The sequence below is a fragment of the Schizosaccharomyces cryophilus genome, assembly GCF_000004155.1.
Source record: "Schizosaccharomyces cryophilus OY26 unplaced genomic scaffold supercont4.6, whole genome shotgun sequence".
Classification (NCBI taxonomy): Eukaryota; Fungi; Ascomycota; class Schizosaccharomycetes; order Schizosaccharomycetales; family Schizosaccharomycetaceae; genus Schizosaccharomyces; species Schizosaccharomyces cryophilus.
In genome coordinates, this window is record NW_013185629.1 from 741,390 (window position 1) to 758,138 (window position 16,749).

The following is a 16,749-nucleotide window of genomic DNA, read 5'->3' on the forward strand; positions in this document are numbered from 1 at the left end:
ACCTGAGGGTGATGAGAGCTTTCATATTATAACGATATCATATTAAGGATGTAAACAAAGGCAGCTTATTAAAAATCTGGTTTTATCATGGGAATAGGGCAAAATTTTGCAATTATTTACATGAACTTCTTACAGAATGTTTACAAATGATGGCATCTACTACTGCTTGAACAATTCACAACGTCCTGCTTTACTATGAAACAATTCAAGTATACCTAAGAATACTTTACAATTAGGTATGCTGAATGCTGTATAATATGTACATGAAGGATGTATTCAGTATATAATGCAAGACAACAGAAACAGATGTAACTAAAGCCAATGGCGAAGTTGTGTCTTGTACTCAAAATTCTTGTATCATAAAAACCAAATTGGACATATAATACTTTATCAGGCCCAAGCATCCATAAGCAGAATAGTCAAATGAATGCAAAATGTCGAAAAAATTACCAATAATGACCTTATAAGCTGCGTCCATAGAGCAAATACTCATCCTTGGTTTCGACAAGAGTTCTACAATCAAAGAACCCTAGAATTTTATAATATCCATGGTTTTCTTACAGTAAACGTAATAAGCAGTAAACTATGCAAGGGAAATTTATTAGAGTGCTGAAATTATTAAATGATTATCATTTTGACACAATTATAAATAAATACTTGCTAGTCATCTTGTTTATCCCGATATACCCAACATGTCGTTTTGATCAAATTTGCATCATTAACCCTTTATTTTTGTTTAAGACCAGTTTTTTATTTGTAAACCCTTAAACATGAAATATAACCCTTTGTCACTTAATAATCGCGAGTAAGAGGTAGGCTAGCCCCTTGATCATAATTTTTAGGGCAGAAAGTAGAAAAAAACCTAATGACAATCATTGTGCGTATCCGTATTTCCCATGTACCGTGTTAACGCTGACAACTTTCTGCTATAAAAAATTAGACACTAACAGAAGCAACCAATACTTCAATTATACACCGATTTCTCAGAAACACTTTTCAATTGTCCCCACTATTATCGTCCTCATTAGGTGTAGGCAATTTCCGACCACAGTGAGAGCATATAAGCGAATATGTGAATGTGTTTAAATCTCGTAATTTCCTACAAGCATAAAATAAAAAATTTCCGCATTTAGAGCATTCCAAACGATCGTTTTCACGGATGAATCGAGTGCTCTCATCCTTTGGACGAGGTGCTAAAGATGAAGCAACCGTTACAGGATCCGCATGGTCGATATCTTCAGTATTAGTCCCCTTTTTCATTGCAATATTTAAGGCTCTAGAAACGTTCGTATTGTTGACATCCAAGTCATTCATTGAATAGTAAGCCATTGAAGAAGCCCCTTCTTGAAGCATCATCATATCAACACGTTTTAAAGTTTCATTTTCATCCATATCCAAATGGGTTTCCTTGGGATCTGCAGTTATTTCTTTCGGAACATCCACCTTTTCACGTTGTTCTCTTTTTACGGGATTTTGTTTCAATGAGACTGAAGGATGCCTTGACCGGTTTAAAGAGAATGACTTATTCCTGAGACTTCGGAGGGAACTACTATTAGTAGTATTTTTTACGAGTGAAGGTAAGCTAAAATTCTCATTGCTTGTTCTTTTTTGTGAATTTCTAGCTTCAAAAGAAGAATCCTGACGAAAAACTCGAATGCGACCATCCATGTCACCACATACAATGATATGACCACTACTCACTTCAGGTGGCAGTTGACTAATACGTGTACTATGCAAATGATTCATCAATCGTGAAGGATCGAACGACGTGTTCGAGCCCACTGACGACCGTCGAGCTGTGATTGCTGTAGTGTAAAGTGGATCGCCAGCCATTAACAGTATTTGCTTTGTGCGGCTTGGAGCAAAAATAGCGGTAGTAGTTGGTCTCATGGAAGCTTTAAAATGTTCATAGCATTTTTTCTTGCTTTTCTGCAAATGCGGTGGTGGAATATCCCAGATATAAACTTGATGATCCTCACTGCCGCAAATTATATGTTTCAGTTCATCATCAAAGGATGATTTATTTTGGCTTTGTTCATTTAAGTGACCTTTAAATTTGATTTCTAAACTCTTATCACGAAGGTTATATATTCGAATTCGAGAGTCATTTGTAGTCACAAGCATTTCCGTATCGCCAGCGATATTTTCGATTATTCGAGTACGAGTTTCAATACCTGTAATTTTGCTTCCTTTTGAATTTTTACCTCTGGAACTTCGAATATGTATTTGGGTACGAAATCGAAGTCCTCGAGTGTCATAAAATAAGCACAGGCCAACAAATGTGCCAGCAATCGCCAAACTACCATCTGGGCTAAAGGCAACTGCAGTGATCAATTCCGGAAGCTCATTCCAATAAGCTACATTCTTGTCTTTTATTGACCATAACCTTAGTTTGCAGTCTAAAGATCCGGAAAGAAAAAATCGATCATCTTTAGGGTGAAAAGCTATTGAGGTGACAAAGTCAGAATGTTCAAAACAGCATAAGCAATCTTTACGAAGAGGGTGCCATAAACGCACTGTTCGGTCCATGGACGAGCTTAGTAGGAAATTGTTTTTGCTCCAAGATATATCTAAAATATCTGCAGTGTGCCCGGCATATTCTTGAACAGGGGTAGAAGAGAAAACGGGAGCGCATAAATCAAGTTTATGAGTAGAATCTCTTGTCTCTGGTAGAGACGTATTTTTACGAGCCTGATCTCTGTCAAGGACCTGCCAAACTCGAAGGACATTATCTTGTCCACCAACAGCTAAATAGCGACCATCACGGCTGAATCTCATAGCCCATATTGCACAATTTACTGGGTTTTCATCAACCTTTACAGTTTGGGTTACCGAGTCTGAATATACAGATGGTGACTTGTTGCGACGATGATTATTAGAAGGACGGTAATCAGGTTGCATTTCATCAGTATATGGATTGTCATCAGAAATATGTACATTATTATGAGAATCATCGACAACAGGTACGGAGGATAAATCGGAAGAGGAAGACATACGAGGAATTTCAGAAGAAGACGGCATTGGATCAGGGGTCGCATTGTAATAATGGTTATAAGTATTCTGCATCGCTGGTTTGCAGTGAAGTTCTTGAGCTAGGAATAAATGGGCAAACGACTTTTGTTTTGTTTTATGGGAACGAACACGAATATACTTAGAAGGTACTTCCCAACGGTTCTTTCCTTTAGGAATCCAAGAGAAAGGATCTGCGGCATTTCCTTCTACCCTTGAAATTCCATCGAGAGCATCTCTATCGTCATCTTCAGCATAATCTTCAATAGTTTTATGAGTAAAAATATTTGACTTGTTTCCAAGGACCCGAGAAAAAATTGAAGATCTATGGCTATTGACAGGTCGTGGTTGATTTGGCTCAATGCTTGGTAAATTAACATTACCGGCTTCATTTTCATGCGCAGGAGAAATATCGTTTTTATTCCTTCTTTCTTTATTACTTATAGATGTCTGCCCGGATACAGGTGAGTGGTTATTTAAGCTTCCTTTAGATGGACTGTTGCTTGAGCGAGTACGATTCAGGATATGCTGCGACAGCGGATCCAAAAGCGTCAATGCATCTTTTGAGCTATTGTTTACACCATCTGAAGTGCTACTAGTAAAATGGCTCCGTGCACTTGAGCTACGTTCTTCTACTACATATGTGTTAGTAATTCATATTTAGAAAACTGAATCCAAGGTAGGACACCTACAACTGCGACCTTCTATTTGTCTTTTTGTACTATTGGCGTTTCCATTCGTATCAACAAGCTGACCATCCTGTCTACTTGTATCGCTATTCTCAAATGAGTTATCTGGTGAATGTATCTTTATATGTGGGAGATTATCATTCATTAAGGGTTTATTTTAAAAGGAAAAATAAAATTTGAAGAAAACTCCCCTGTTAATGTCGAACTTAGGCAATTGAAGTCTGTTCTTGATTCTTTCTTTTAAAAACGGTAGAAATAGATTCCAGGACCCGAATATAACAAGGTATTCTTTTTAGTAATATCTGGACTCGAGAGTAGCATAATATAAACTTCAAATGTAAACAAACAAAACCAAGGAAAAAAAGAAATGGTGAATTACTTGTTTAATTTCTCTCATAGAAAGAACTGACTTATTCTACAAAAAGAAGTAATGTTAAATTTTCGCAGTACGCGTCCTATTGAATGTCAGTGTTTTGTAAGCAAACCATAGGTAAAGAGGACTTGTTTATGGAAATATCGCTACTCGATTTTTACAATAAATAACCTTCAAGGATCAATTTAAGAGACATATTAATTCAATTTATTTATATCAATGAAAAGCTTTGATGGATTGCTCGTTATTTCAATTATACCAAGATTTTTCTATATATGAAGAGTATGCTTAAAGACTTTGGATCCCTTTAGAGTGACTTGAGACTTCTATTTTATTAGTGAATAGAATAAAAGTTACTAAAAATTCAATGGTAGCTTTTTTTAAAACTTGTCGTTGTTTATATTCCATTGTAAACGAACGAACCTATATAGAACATATCAGATCTAAAAAGTCATTTTGTTGATATAAAGTTGTAAAAAAGAACAAGAATAATCACTTCATTATCTATTCCATTTTCTATTATTGGTTTGTTATATGGTTTTCATTCTATAGTGCTTTCCTTGTATTATTGCTTGATTCTATGTTGACCCCCAAAAAATTAAACATATATAAAATCTACGCTGAAATTGAAACATATAAACGTTCATTTTAGCTTTGGCTTTAAAATACATATTTGGCACAATTGGTGTTTTATAATAAATGTTATTTACATTTACTATCGAAGGCAAATAGTTCATCCTTAATAGGTACAAAGACCTTGTTTCTTGATCGCAGGTTATGTCTATTGCTAAACATTATGACCACCAAGGATTAATTCTCGTTTCACGGGTTCATATCGTTCTTCATTAATGTAATCACCAGCATCAGATAGAGGATTTTTGTCATTTTCGTCAGAAGTCTTTCTACGAGAGTTTTTACCTTTTTTAGAATTCACTTGCGGAATATGTCTTTTGATGATACCTGCTAATTTCTTGCTTCGCGAACCATGATATGCCCAGAAACGGCTTTGCGATCCAATGGATGACCTCGTACTGCCAATGTTCCTACTAGTTGCCGAAGCAATCGATCTGTTTTCCTCTAACTGATCCAAAATCATAGGTTCTTGAAGACGTGCTGATTCCTCTGCGTTCATTGCCATGCTTTCCAGATTCACGGGATGGTGATGCTCAGCAGAGAATTGCTGGAGATTTAATAACTCCGTAGACATTTCTCGCTCATGCGCTTTAATATTATGACCACCCTTTACTTTATCCACGAGCAATTTGCCAGAATGTGAAAGCACCGCACGGATTAGGTCATGTTTAATCCACATAGCCAAATCCAAATATGAACAAACCTCATTTCGGTACTCTATTGTAGGAACTGTGAAAACAAACCCGGTAATGTTTTCTAAACCTAAAGCACTCATACCACGATAACTCAATCGTAACATAACACTAGGAATTTTGAAGTAAGCTATTAACATATTACTTCCAGCACGATTCAGCATTTCATGTAACTCACTTTTACCTTCCCTGGTCAAATCCAAGTATTTCTCTAATCCCAGCTCTTCCGAAGAGGTATTCTTTAAGGTATCATTTTCAGCTAGATGACCGGGTGTTTCTTCAGCTACCTTTTTATTAGCTGCTTCTGAAGATTCAGCCCGGTTAGAATACATGCTAAAGAGATTACCTTTATTCTCATTTCCAGGAAATGCAAAGTCAAACAATTTGCTTGCTAATTCATGCTCTATTTGCAAGCTTAAAGGAAACAAATTAATTTCGAAATGCTGAACCACCTGAATACCTGCAACGGCCTCCGATAATTCCCAGTGAATTCGAATAAATTTGTGTTGTAATAACTGCTCGTTGGAAAATTCAGTATTAAGATAAGGACATATGATGTTTTCAAACTGACAACCAGGAGCTAAATTAGAACCTTTCATGGATTCAATTTCCAGTGTATTTAAATTTGAAGAATCTGTATTTTCAATGCGTCTGAATGTGGCATTCTGTAAACTAACATCCAAAAACGGCCTTTTATTATCTTCCAGCAAATGCCAAACAACTTCTTTAGCCATTAAAAACCAGCTAAGGTTGGACCTAGCTTTATTCTGATTTATTCCTCGGCTTTGGACGGCTGCGATAGATTCAATCAAATAAAATAACTCCTCCCCACAGCGATGTAACTCATTCTGCAAGAATAGCTGTTGAGCGATATGAGCATGGACACCAAAAGTTACGTCATGTAATTGATGCTGCAACTTTGTCTCTTCCAAGTAATGTACTCTGTCTTGTAATATAGCAACCATCTCGGGTGCGCCAGTTAAATCGCTAAAATCGGCAGCTAGCATAATTTCTTCCAATCGTTGATTGCGTTGTTTTTGAGACGGTTCTTTGTAAACAAGTAGGTTAGTTACTATTGTAAATAAGTCGTAATACTGTGATGAATCTGTTGAAAATACCACGCGTGGAATATCAAAGGTCAAAGTATCTGTGTGAACATCCAAGTCCTCAAAAAATGTCCTGTTTGAATGAACAGTTTCTTTAAGTCTTAAATCATTGTGCTTCGTATAAATAGCAGAAAAAGAAACTCGATGTAAAAACCTTGAAAATGCGGCCGGCGTTAGCACAAAATCGAATGTAGTCTCTAAAGGGACCCAAGGAGGCCAGACCGAATTATCTTCACAACCGTATCTATTTAAGACCAGCGTCGTTGAGTCAGAAACTTTAAAATCGTTCGCATCTGCGATAAAAAATTGGGATTCGTTAACTTTGCATAAAAATCTTCGTTCAATGAGATGATTAATATCATTGACAGGAAAAACGGGATCAATGATACTCAATATCTTTATTTGAAGACTTTGGATAGAAATAATTACAGCCTTTTTAGGGTTCATATTGCACTGTAATTGTATCTGAGGAGCAATAAATCTAAAGACATAGCTTTGAATAATATCATAATGACCCTTGTTAATACCTCCGTCTCTTTTGTTATCATCAGATTTATTTTTTCCAGCAATATCATCGGTCTTCACTACGAACTTTCTCTTCGCATCGTCGAGTAAAAACTTAAGGAGGTACCTGGCATTTTCCCTTTCTTCGTTATTGTCAGAGCAATTTCCCACATTCTCATCACCAGACAATTCCGGCGTTTTTTGAAGATCTTGCAGGAAACGTATTGCCTTTTGGGACATGTAATATGCGAATCCTCTCACCCTTTCCATCTCATGGACATATGACAAAACGGCATTCCTAACAAAATTATTCCACTTAATTTGTACATTATGGGCAACAAACCGGTTATTGAAAGCATGGACACTTTCAGACAAGGATGCATATGACAAATCAACTTGACCGGGTGTATTCTGAGAGGTCTTGGAAGAGTTTCTTGGATTTTCTAACAAAAATCCTAACAATCGATAGTGATCATTCAAGGTAAGTATTCTCTTTCTGAGGGACTGAAACTCCTCTTTCAGATTCGGCGAGGACTCAGAACGAATTAGGTCCTCTAAAGTCTGAGCTCTTTCTTTCTCTGAGTTCATGAACTCATTAAGTTCCTCCCTTCGTTTTTTGAGAAGCTCATATTGAACAGTTTTAGGATTTTTCCTACTAGGCATCGTGCAACGGTGCGTTTTTTCATCTCCAAAACGGCAAGTATCAGCAATTATTTTCTTTTCATTTTTTTCGTTCTTGACGTGCGGTTTTGTATGACGATAATAAGTAAACCTTGGGGAAAAAGCGAGAGGGTAAATAGCGCATTTTTCATTTCGCTGAGGCAATAACCAGTCAGCTTCATGAAAATCATCGATATCGACCCAAGAAGATGGACCCTCAACTGTCCTAAAAGAAAATGACTCTTTATCTTTACTATCAAGAGCATTGACAGGTATAGATTCGGATGTCTCTAAGGCACCTTCATCAAAAGACGCAGTAATAGCTCTCAAGTCGATAGTCTTGAAGTCAATTTCGGCCAAATGAACACGCATGGAAGTGGTCTCTTGAGTTTTTCCAACGGCTTTATTTTTCATCTCATGTTTCTCCGAACGCTGATGTAAATCAATCGAGAAATGCTCCACTTTTGCTTTTAGCCCTGTTGCACTCGCTGTCTTATTCTGCCAATTTTTATTTGTTTTGTAATTATACATATGGCTAATTAGAAGCGGCGATAATTCTAAAGAATATTTAAAGGTAGCCAAGTGTCTGCCAAACCTTTTGGACGAAGAACTATCATAACTGGGGAAGAGAGGCTTTCTCCTCAAAGAATATGACATATTGTTCGAGAACAGATTCCACCATAAGGAAAAATGCGAAAACACCAATGGCGTCAGGTGTATCGTATTATACGCTTTAACATCTTCAAATGTGTCTTGAGAATCCAAATACCGTGGAGACTCCACAGCAAGGGAACAATGAATATAATGACTTCGGAATTCGCGGTAAGCATCATAAACACCAAACTTGCTGTCATGACAATATCTTGGTATCATTGTCTTTATTTCCCAATGTGGTTTAAAGTCCCATATACGACACTTGAATTGACCATTACATACCTTACAATCCGATTCACAGTGCCTTTCAGGTATAAACCCTGCTCGCCATCTCACTTTACCAACCAATTTGGCAATCACTTTACGGCATCGCATGTCTTTTAAGGTAATTTGGGTTTTATTCTTATGCTGAGACTGCCTTGGTGGTAATGGCTGCCCTTCAAGAATTCCATTTATTTGACGAGGAAAATCAGGTATTGTGAGATAAAACTCATCACTGTCCACAACCATAAAGTTTGCTGGGTTGTTATCACAAGCGATATCCCACTTGACATTCCCACTCCAGCAGAACTGGAAACCAGCACCAGCACCAAGTATCATATAAGGATCCCTGGAACCCTTAATGGAAAGAAATATATCTCCGTTTTCTTTCCAACGAAATCGAACATGCGAATGAGCAACTAACCTCATTTTGTCCCAAAAACCTAAACGATCCGATGGATCAATAGGTATTTTTGTGAACGTATCCAAGATACGTATTATGTCTGTAATAGCAGGCTGATAGGATGTTGACCATAACACGAACGTGGGAAGCGCGGTGTTAAAATCAATTTGAGTATCAGAAAACGTTTTTATGGGTGAAACCGTACGAGTAACATTCACTGCGTACGGTATGCCAGATAGAGACTCTTTTCCAGAAATCACAGGCACTGTAACATCACGGATTGCCTCAAGCGAGGCCTGCTGCTCGGTGATAATGAAGTTACTCTTAAAATGCCACGAGGGCATATTTCTATCTTGATTTTGACCCAATTTCGGAATATATATCAACGGTAAAGGATAGTCCCTAACCCGAAATTTGGCTTTACTCATTTTCCAATCAATATACATTGGAAAATAAATCGAGTATCCATAATCCAGCGGCTGACCACTTCCAACAAAATTCAAAAACTTCGGAAGATCATCAAGCGAAAACGAGGGCTTGTCCAAGGTAAAGTCAAAACCATTTAGCGCTATATCAGCAAGCGGCGGTCGAATCGGTATAGGTATCAATTTCTCATTAAAGTATATGCTTTTTTCGAGATTTTCTTCTGGCCAATCAATCAATCTACGCATATGTAAACGGTTATATCTAAATTCTCTAATCCGTCTTATATTTGAAATCCAAGACAAAGAATCATATTCTTTCAACAGTTGACAAGCTTCATCTTCGCTTATCTTCGCTTTTTCCAAGAATGAAGTACTGTCACCATCTTCATTACCTAGAATATCCTGGAAGGTTTTCCCTAAATCATGGAGGCGCCTTTTCGTGGCTCCTTCGTTAGGACCATCAGAACTACCGTTGGAACCAAACAACTTGGAGGTATCATACGAAGATTCGCTTGCATCATCAGGAGACTTAGCGGTACGAAGCAACCGCAACCTTTCTTCAAAGGCATTCCAACGGTCTATTCGCATCTTTTGCTCAGTCAAACCAATGCGATAAATCATTGCTAATCGTGTTTCAAAGGGATCATCATCAAGTTCAAACTTAAAATTAGTTGACTTAACATTAATATGGGGAACTACACGAGGCCTTTTTCGTTGCTGAGCTAATTCGTGTTGCTGGTCAATTGTAAGAGGATCATTAGAAACGCGTATTGCTGCCTTTACTGTATTGATGGCGTTTTCGATTACAAGATAAGGGACAAATTTGTGCGGAATACGAAGAGAAATATAATCACATGTTACTGAGTGTAGCTTCCTAGGGGTTTCATTTGTAATGTGATAACGAAAATCACCGAGAGCAAATACTTTATCCCATAATTCAGGAACATCGGGATTACGAGCATGGATTTGAATGAATTTAGCATGTAATTCTGGAAAAGGCATATCGTCACGTCTTAAGAAAGTCAATCTTCCAAGATCAAGCAAAAGATTAATATCGTCATCCAAATCAAACTTTAGACGAGTATTGGTTATTCTTAAGTCAAAAGTAAAGCCGCTATAGCTTGACTTAGTATGATCGACAGCTCTTCTTTCTTCACTATTTTCGCTTGTATCATCACTATATATAGAATGTGAAGTTTGGTATGCGTATAAAAGGCAACAGTTGTGTAACAATGACAAAAATCCACGGAGGAATCCAATTTCCATAGTCACCCGAGATGAGTTCTCTTGATTATTAAACAACGAAGAGTATGTAAAACTCGAGTTTGGAATTTGAAGTAGCAAATGCTCAAATGTTGTTTTCTTGTCCTTAATAATTATAGACCTAACTTGAGTCATTCTCACATCAACGTTAAATTTGCGAGTGTCGAGAGAATTGGAACCATTGCTTGGTTCACATGATCCATCAAACTGATCAATATGACAGCTTATGCCACGAGGATCATCTGATAGTTCACGACGAATTGCTGTAATTATAAAAAAAATTGAGTTTCCCTGTATTCTAAAGCTTTTCAGCCAAGAAGGAAACTTGAAAAGTAAAGGAACTGAGATATCAGCCCCATCTTTTGACACATTTTTACCGTTGGAAGGCTTTAGAGATCGCGAATTCCATAGGATCAAGAATTTTTTCAAAGACTTAACTACCTCCTCTTCTTCGATTCGTATTTTAAACTCATTCAAAGATAAATCCACAGCACCAAAATTGTCATTGTAATTGTACTTAAAAGTTAATGTAATCGTCTCAGAACTATTGATTAACCATTTCCTGTTTTCCGGACTATGATAAAGAACATGATTTGAAGCAAGCCGAAGAGAAGAGTTTATTACAAAAACGTGCTCCGACGAAAGCAGGTATTTAAATTCTAGAAACATTGAAGATAAATTTGCAACAATCATTCCTGGAAAGTGAGATTCTGATTCAGAAGATATCAGGAATCGCACCACCGGCTCATACAACGACATGGATATTTTCGTTTCAGGAAAATATAAGAAAGGAATTTCTGAACGCCTTGTAAATGAATTATGCTGGTTTTTTGGAAACATAGACATAACATCATCTAGTAACTCTAGGCGAATATCCAGAGAAGGAGAAGTAAGCGTACTGTTAATACGTAAACAACTTTTCTGTAACTTTTCCGGCTTGTTCGGATCAATGGCGAACTGTCCTAACGAAGATGTTAAGCAAGTGATGGTAACTAGGGGGATATTCAGCAGAATATGGGGAGGATGACCTGGAGTATAGTTTTCAACATTAAAGGACAATATCGACGCTAATATCTGATGCACAATAGTGTCAGCCGAAAAAAACATTCGATGAGAGGGGCTCTTCATGTTCAGCAAATCAAGCGTAAAACCAAGGTCATTGCCATTGAAAACATAGGTAGCTCCAAGACCTGTTACATTACGTTTCCATAATTTTATGGTACCGATTTGGATTTGAGCTTCTGAAAGTTTCAGTATGAATGCTTCAATGTTGTCCTTTATTATAGAAGTACTATTTTTAGGTGCACTTGTTTTAACTCGTCGTTGATTCATGAGACTGATTAAGGGACTATCCAAATCGAAGAACAAAACTCCAAACTTTACAGAGCAACGGAATTCGCTAAGGTTTACGGGAGAGTAAACTTCGTCAACCGAAAATTGACTTGTGATATTGATGTTTAAAAAATCCGTAATTTGATGACTTTTTTTCTGGATATCAATGTAGAGCAAATTCAAAATTCTCAGAGAAAAAGCAACACGAGAACCCTTCACATCTTGCTTCACATTATTCTCGATTTCCATCGTATTCATGCTAGTTAATACTTCACTAGAAAGATTTCCTACCTCGAGAGTACCAACAGTAGGTATAGCTATTTGTGACTCCTGTAAAGAAATGTGAATCCACTTTATCCAATTAGTGTGCAAGAATTGAAGCCATTTTTGTTCTAGCTCTCCAAGAACACAGGAGAGGTACTTGGAGGAATTAGAATCACTGCCCGAAGGCAACGTAGAACTCGATTCGCGAGCTTGGCTACGACCAATATCCAAAGGATCTAGAGTATAAGTTACGCCTTTAATTATAAAACTTAATAAGTGGGGATTAGAAGTAGACGGACGATGAAATCGAATGCCGAAATAAGAAATAAATATACTTTGACCATTAGAGAAAGTATGCCTTAGGCCGTATATTGAAAAGAATCCAAACCTTGTGAAGGGCCATTTTAGATAATATCCCAGGACCCAGAAGAAAAGATGGACCAAAAAAAATACTATTATAAATAGCCACAAAATCGAAGAACTTGATAATGGCAAAAACATTCGTAAGACATTAGCGTCTGTTAAGAAACTCATGAATCATAGGAATAGAATAAATACAACAGTGTTTTCATAAAAGTAAAGAAAAAGAGAAAACGATAAAGACAAGCATGTAACAAGAACAAAATATTTTAGTCTAAACAATATTCTTCTACGAAACAACTTAATCGTTGAAGGAGTTATCTCGGAACGGTATGGAAGTAGAAAGAAACAAAAACAGAAAATGTTCTGGTTAAGAAGGTGTTTTTACAGCGTTAAGGCCATCAAATTTTGAAATAATACTTACGTACTTTCGGACCGCTCAATCTTTATACCCAGTATAATTAATCTCTTTATACTAGTTTAAAGTAGAATAATTCTTTAAGAAAAGAATTAAGGTAATAAATAATAGAAAATATTTTTATTTTTTTAAATGATCCATCAAATGCTTGATTAACTGAATATGTAGTTGGTAAGAGGAGAGCTGGTGTTGTGGTGGAAAAACAGTCACACTCTCCCAAAACCAACATCAACACAGGTCAACAAAAGTTTCTTTACCACACACCAAAGAAATGGCTGCCCTTAAGATTGTCAAGAAGCACACCAAGCCTTTCAGACGCCACCAGTCTGATCGCTTCCACCGTGTTGGTGAGTCATGGAGAAAGCCCAGAGGTATTGACAACTGTGTCCGTCGCCGTTTCAAGGGTGTTATTCGCATGCCCAAGATTGGTTACGGTAACAACAAGAAGACCAGATACTGTATGCCCAATGGATTGAAGGCTTTCCTTGTTCGCAACGTCGCTGACGTCGAACTTTTATTGATGCACAACAAGACATACGCTGCCGAGATCGCTTCTAATGTCTCTGCTCGCAAGCGCGTTGAAATTGTCGAAAAGGCCCGTGCTCTTGGTGTTAAGGTCACTAATGCTGGTGCCAAGGTTCGCTCTCAGGAGTAAATAGATTCGATCCTAGTGCAGTGAATGAAAAAAGTACTTGGTATTGGATTTTCTATATGCTAGACTCGGTAAGGTGATCATGGGCAGCATACTTATATGAAGCAGTTGTTGAAGGAATTTGTCAAATGCTGTTTTTATGAAATCCCGTATGATTGTAAATCTGAAACCTGAAAGGCAGTTTGCTTCCAAAATTTGTGTTTCTTAATTCTCAGTCCGTATAAAACGTCTCAAACGTCTCAAACGTCTATTTTATCTATACAAAATGTTGTAAAAACAACTTTAACAAAAGTTGTTTCTGTCAGTAGCGGTTTCCTTACATCTTTTCGAAGACTTAAAACTCGATGAAAAGTCAAAAGTTGTCTGCATTCACCATTATCAATGAATATACCAACAAGTATTGATTGAATATCAGCATTTTGAAAACTTCCCTGATTTAAACTTCGTTTCCACAATATACTCTCAAGATTAAATGAATTTAACTCGCAATTAAGGATCGCTAGTGGTTTACGTGTCAGTTCTTTCTATCGTGCACTCCACACTCAATACCAACCCTTAGCAAATTTCCTCAATTTATCTGATTCCTGTAGTTTTTGCTCTTATTTATATTTTTCAAGTAAATAAACGTTTCATTCGTTTATTCAAATAATTGGGATTAATATTTTTCTTGATGGAACCGTACGATGACTCATGTCTGCCTACAAATCCCACTACTGAAAACGACTATCATGGGAGCTTTCCGTATTGTTCTGTTCATGCGCAAATATTTAGTTATGTATCAGACTGTATGATAATGCGAAAAAAAGCACCTGCAAACGAACAAGAGGCTTTGCGTGATGTGGTTTGGGAGACACGAACTATTAACAAAAAACTCCGTAAGTAATATGATCTGGCTTTTGTTAACTCGTCTCAGATATTACGCCCATTCATCCAAACATTACGTCTGTGCTGATCGTTTCGAAACCTGGAGATGAAGAAGTTGAGGAAAAAGTACGAGAAGTCATAGACTGGCTATTGTCTTTGGAAAATATAGTTATATTTATTCAGAAAAGTATGGAATCTGTGTTCCCAAAGCACGAAAGAATTCAGTATTGGACCACTTTATTATGTACCAAACATTCACAGCTCTTTGATTTGGTTTTGACAGTAAGTGTGACTTGTATAAGATTAGTGTTATGTTAACAAACATTTAGCTTGGCGGTGATGGAACTGTGCTCTACACGAGCCGTCTTTTTCAAAGAACTGTCCCTCCAATCATGCCTTTTGCCATGGGCACTCTGGGATTCTTAACGTACGTAAAGATTGTCTGGCTTTCTATACACAAACGAATACGTGCTAATAAGCGTGCTAGACATTTTGACATTAATAATTACAAAAGCACTATTCAAGAAATTTGCAAAGAAATGTACATCCATTTACGAACTCGCTTTGAATGCCGCGTTATGAAGAAAAAGGATAGGACCAAATTTATTAATTTAGATAATCATCTGTCACAATCCCTATGTGAATCCGATACAGATACACATGAGTTTACAGATTCCTTGGTAGTTTTGAACGAAGTCGTTATTGATAGAGGCCCCAATACAGCAATGAGTGATTTAATGTTATACGTCGATTCCAAGTACTTGACGACTGTAAAAGCTGATGGACTCTGTGTATCTACACCAACAGGATCGACTGCTTATTCGGTAAGTGCTATTTATGAGAATTGCTCTTGCTAACAATCAACAAGCTGGCGGCTGGCGGTTCGCTTTGTCATCCTGATATTTCCGTTATGATAGTTAGCCCGATTTGCGCACATTCGTTAAGTTTACGACCCATCCATGTTCCTGATTCAATGGCTCTCCATGTCGTTGTTCCTCAAGATGCTTCTCAAAGTAGCTGGTAAGTTTACAAAAAAAGAATAAAACTTTTGAAAAGGCTAACTTATTTACAAACAGGATTTCTTTCGACGGGAGAAATCGAACTGAATTACTACAAGGAGATTACTTGACCGTTCGTATTTCCCGATATCCTTTCCCAACTGTGCATTCCTCAGAAGAAGATGCTGATTGGTTTGAGAGTATTAAACGAACATTAATGTGGAACCAAAACTGATTCAAAATATATGAGAAAATGGGTCATAACTATATCTTATACATATTAACCGGTAATGAAATTTTTGTACATTCTTCACACATAACATAAATCTCTTGTTCTTTCTCCTTTATTTAGAGTTTCTTTGTAGTCTTTGTCTCAACTTCACGTATATCACTTTCACTCGATTCTTCTGGATTTTGCTCTAAATCAGCATGAGCAGCTTTGCTAAGTTTTTCGCCAAGGAAGTCCGTCAAGGTAGTGTCCGTTTCTGACGAACCTTGTATCTGTTGATGATAAATATCCAAGAGATGCTCTAACGGGTTTGCTTCTACTTCGCCATCTTGTTCTTCAGCACTTGAAGCACCTTCTTCGATATTCTGATGCTTTGCAGACTGCTCTTCCAAGACTCCTAGAGCCAAATCCTATGCATGTTAATGAAACCCTTTACGAAATCAACTTACCATTTCAATGTAGTTATTCTCATTTGAAAGCTCTTGAAGGTCATGTCTGCCGTCCAAATTATGCAACTCTTCATTAGCTTCTTTTATCTGAGGAAGAAAGGATTTGCATTGATCAAGGACTATAGTAAATGGTGAGTTATCAAAAAAGATGAAATTAACTACTTACGAGAAGATTGATTCGGGTCCATATAAGAAAAATCTTTTTTTGCTCCTACAATGAGATACAAATTAAACTTGAAAGTGGCTGACGACAGGAATACCCTCTTCGTTTTGTTTTTTAAGTAAATGCTTGAGATTGATTCCGATTATATAGATCCTTCTCGCTTGTTTTGCAAGATGGGATGGAACACAATGCGGGAATGATGGTTACTGTTGGCAAACCTGGACGCAGTAGACTACTAGTACTAACGAAAAGAAATTTTTAGTCTATTGATATGAGCACAGAAAAGACTATTTAAGTGCAAGTAATAGCCATAATGGACACAAGTACGAAGGATACATTCTTACAACC

General features: G+C 37.1%; 5 protein-coding genes across 5 annotated transcripts; 2 read left to right on the forward strand and 3 right to left on the reverse strand.

The window, feature by feature from the left end:
- Positions 1–258: 258 nt before the first annotated feature.
- On the reverse strand, positions 259–3,947 carry SPOG_01197 (WDR44 family WD repeat protein). Its single transcript, XM_013169469.1, has 2 exons — positions 3,702–3,947; positions 259–3,644 (listed from the first exon to the last, which is right to left on the reverse strand). The coding sequence occupies exons 1-2, from the start codon at positions 3,841–3,843 to the stop codon at positions 997–999; spliced, it is 2,790 nt and encodes a 929-aa protein (XP_013024923.1). The 5' UTR covers positions 3,844–3,947; the 3' UTR covers positions 259–996.
- Positions 3,948–4,596: 649 nt separating this feature from the next.
- On the reverse strand, positions 4,597–13,279 carry SPOG_01198 (uncharacterized protein). Its single transcript, XM_013169470.1, has one exon. The coding sequence runs from the start codon at positions 12,800–12,802 to the stop codon at positions 4,859–4,861; it is 7,944 nt and encodes a 2,647-aa protein (XP_013024924.1). The 5' UTR covers positions 12,803–13,279; the 3' UTR covers positions 4,597–4,858.
- Positions 13,254–13,913, forward strand: SPOG_01199 (60S ribosomal protein L32). Its single transcript, XM_013169471.1, has one exon. It carries the CDS (start codon positions 13,318–13,320, stop codon positions 13,699–13,701), a length of 384 nt encoding a protein of 127 aa, XP_013024925.1. The 5' UTR covers positions 13,254–13,317; the 3' UTR covers positions 13,702–13,913.
- Positions 13,914–14,239: 326 nt separating this feature from the next.
- Positions 14,240–15,903, forward strand: SPOG_01200 (NAD/NADH kinase). The gene is made up of 6 exons (XM_013169472.1): positions 14,240–14,573; positions 14,612–14,844; positions 14,892–14,989; positions 15,050–15,386; positions 15,431–15,582; positions 15,639–15,903. The coding sequence occupies exons 1-6, from the start codon at positions 14,369–14,371 to the stop codon at positions 15,793–15,795; spliced, it is 1,182 nt and encodes a 393-aa protein (XP_013024926.1). The 5' UTR covers positions 14,240–14,368; the 3' UTR covers positions 15,796–15,903.
- Positions 15,116–16,731, reverse strand: SPOG_01201 (uncharacterized protein). The gene is made up of 3 exons (XM_013169473.1): positions 16,405–16,731; positions 16,239–16,357; positions 15,116–16,199 (listed from the first exon to the last, which is right to left on the reverse strand). The coding sequence occupies exons 1-3, from the start codon at positions 16,424–16,426 to the stop codon at positions 15,909–15,911; spliced, it is 432 nt and encodes a 143-aa protein (XP_013024927.1). The 5' UTR covers positions 16,427–16,731; the 3' UTR covers positions 15,116–15,908.
- Between the last annotated feature and the right edge of the window lie 18 nt (positions 16,732–16,749).

Excerpts from the sequence above, each read along its gene's own strand:
- SPOG_01199 (XM_013169471.1), top strand. The coding sequence starts at position 13,318 with ATGGCTGCCCTTAAGATTGTCAAGAAGCACACCAAGCCTTTCAGACGC.
- SPOG_01197 (XM_013169469.1), bottom strand. The coding sequence starts at position 3,843 with ATGAATGATAATCTCCCACATATAAAGATACATTCACCAGATAACTCA. Across the intron at positions 3,645-3,701 it reads ACAAATAGAAGGTCGCAGTT|TAGAAGAACGTAGCTCAAGT; the intron begins GTAGGTGTCCTA and ends ACACATATGTAG.
- SPOG_01200 (XM_013169472.1), top strand. The coding sequence starts at position 14,369 with ATGGAACCGTACGATGACTCATGTCTGCCTACAAATCCCACTACTGAA. Across the intron at positions 14,845-14,891 it reads TCTTTGATTTGGTTTTGACA|CTTGGCGGTGATGGAACTGT; the intron begins GTAAGTGTGACT and ends ACAAACATTTAG. Across the intron at positions 15,583-15,638 it reads GATGCTTCTCAAAGTAGCTG|GATTTCTTTCGACGGGAGAA; the intron begins GTAAGTTTACAA and ends ATTTACAAACAG.
- SPOG_01201 (XM_013169473.1), bottom strand. The coding sequence starts at position 16,426 with ATGGACCCGAATCAATCTTCTC. Across the intron at positions 16,358-16,404 it reads GGACCCGAATCAATCTTCTC|TCCTTGATCAATGCAAATCC; the intron begins GTAAGTAGTTAA and ends CATTTACTATAG. Across the intron at positions 16,200-16,238 it reads AGAATAACTACATTGAAATG|GATTTGGCTCTAGGAGTCTT; the intron begins GTAAGTTGATTT and ends TAACATGCATAG.
- SPOG_01198 (XM_013169470.1), bottom strand. The coding sequence starts at position 12,802 with ATGAGTTTCTTAACAGACGCTAATGTCTTACGAATGTTTTTGCCATTA.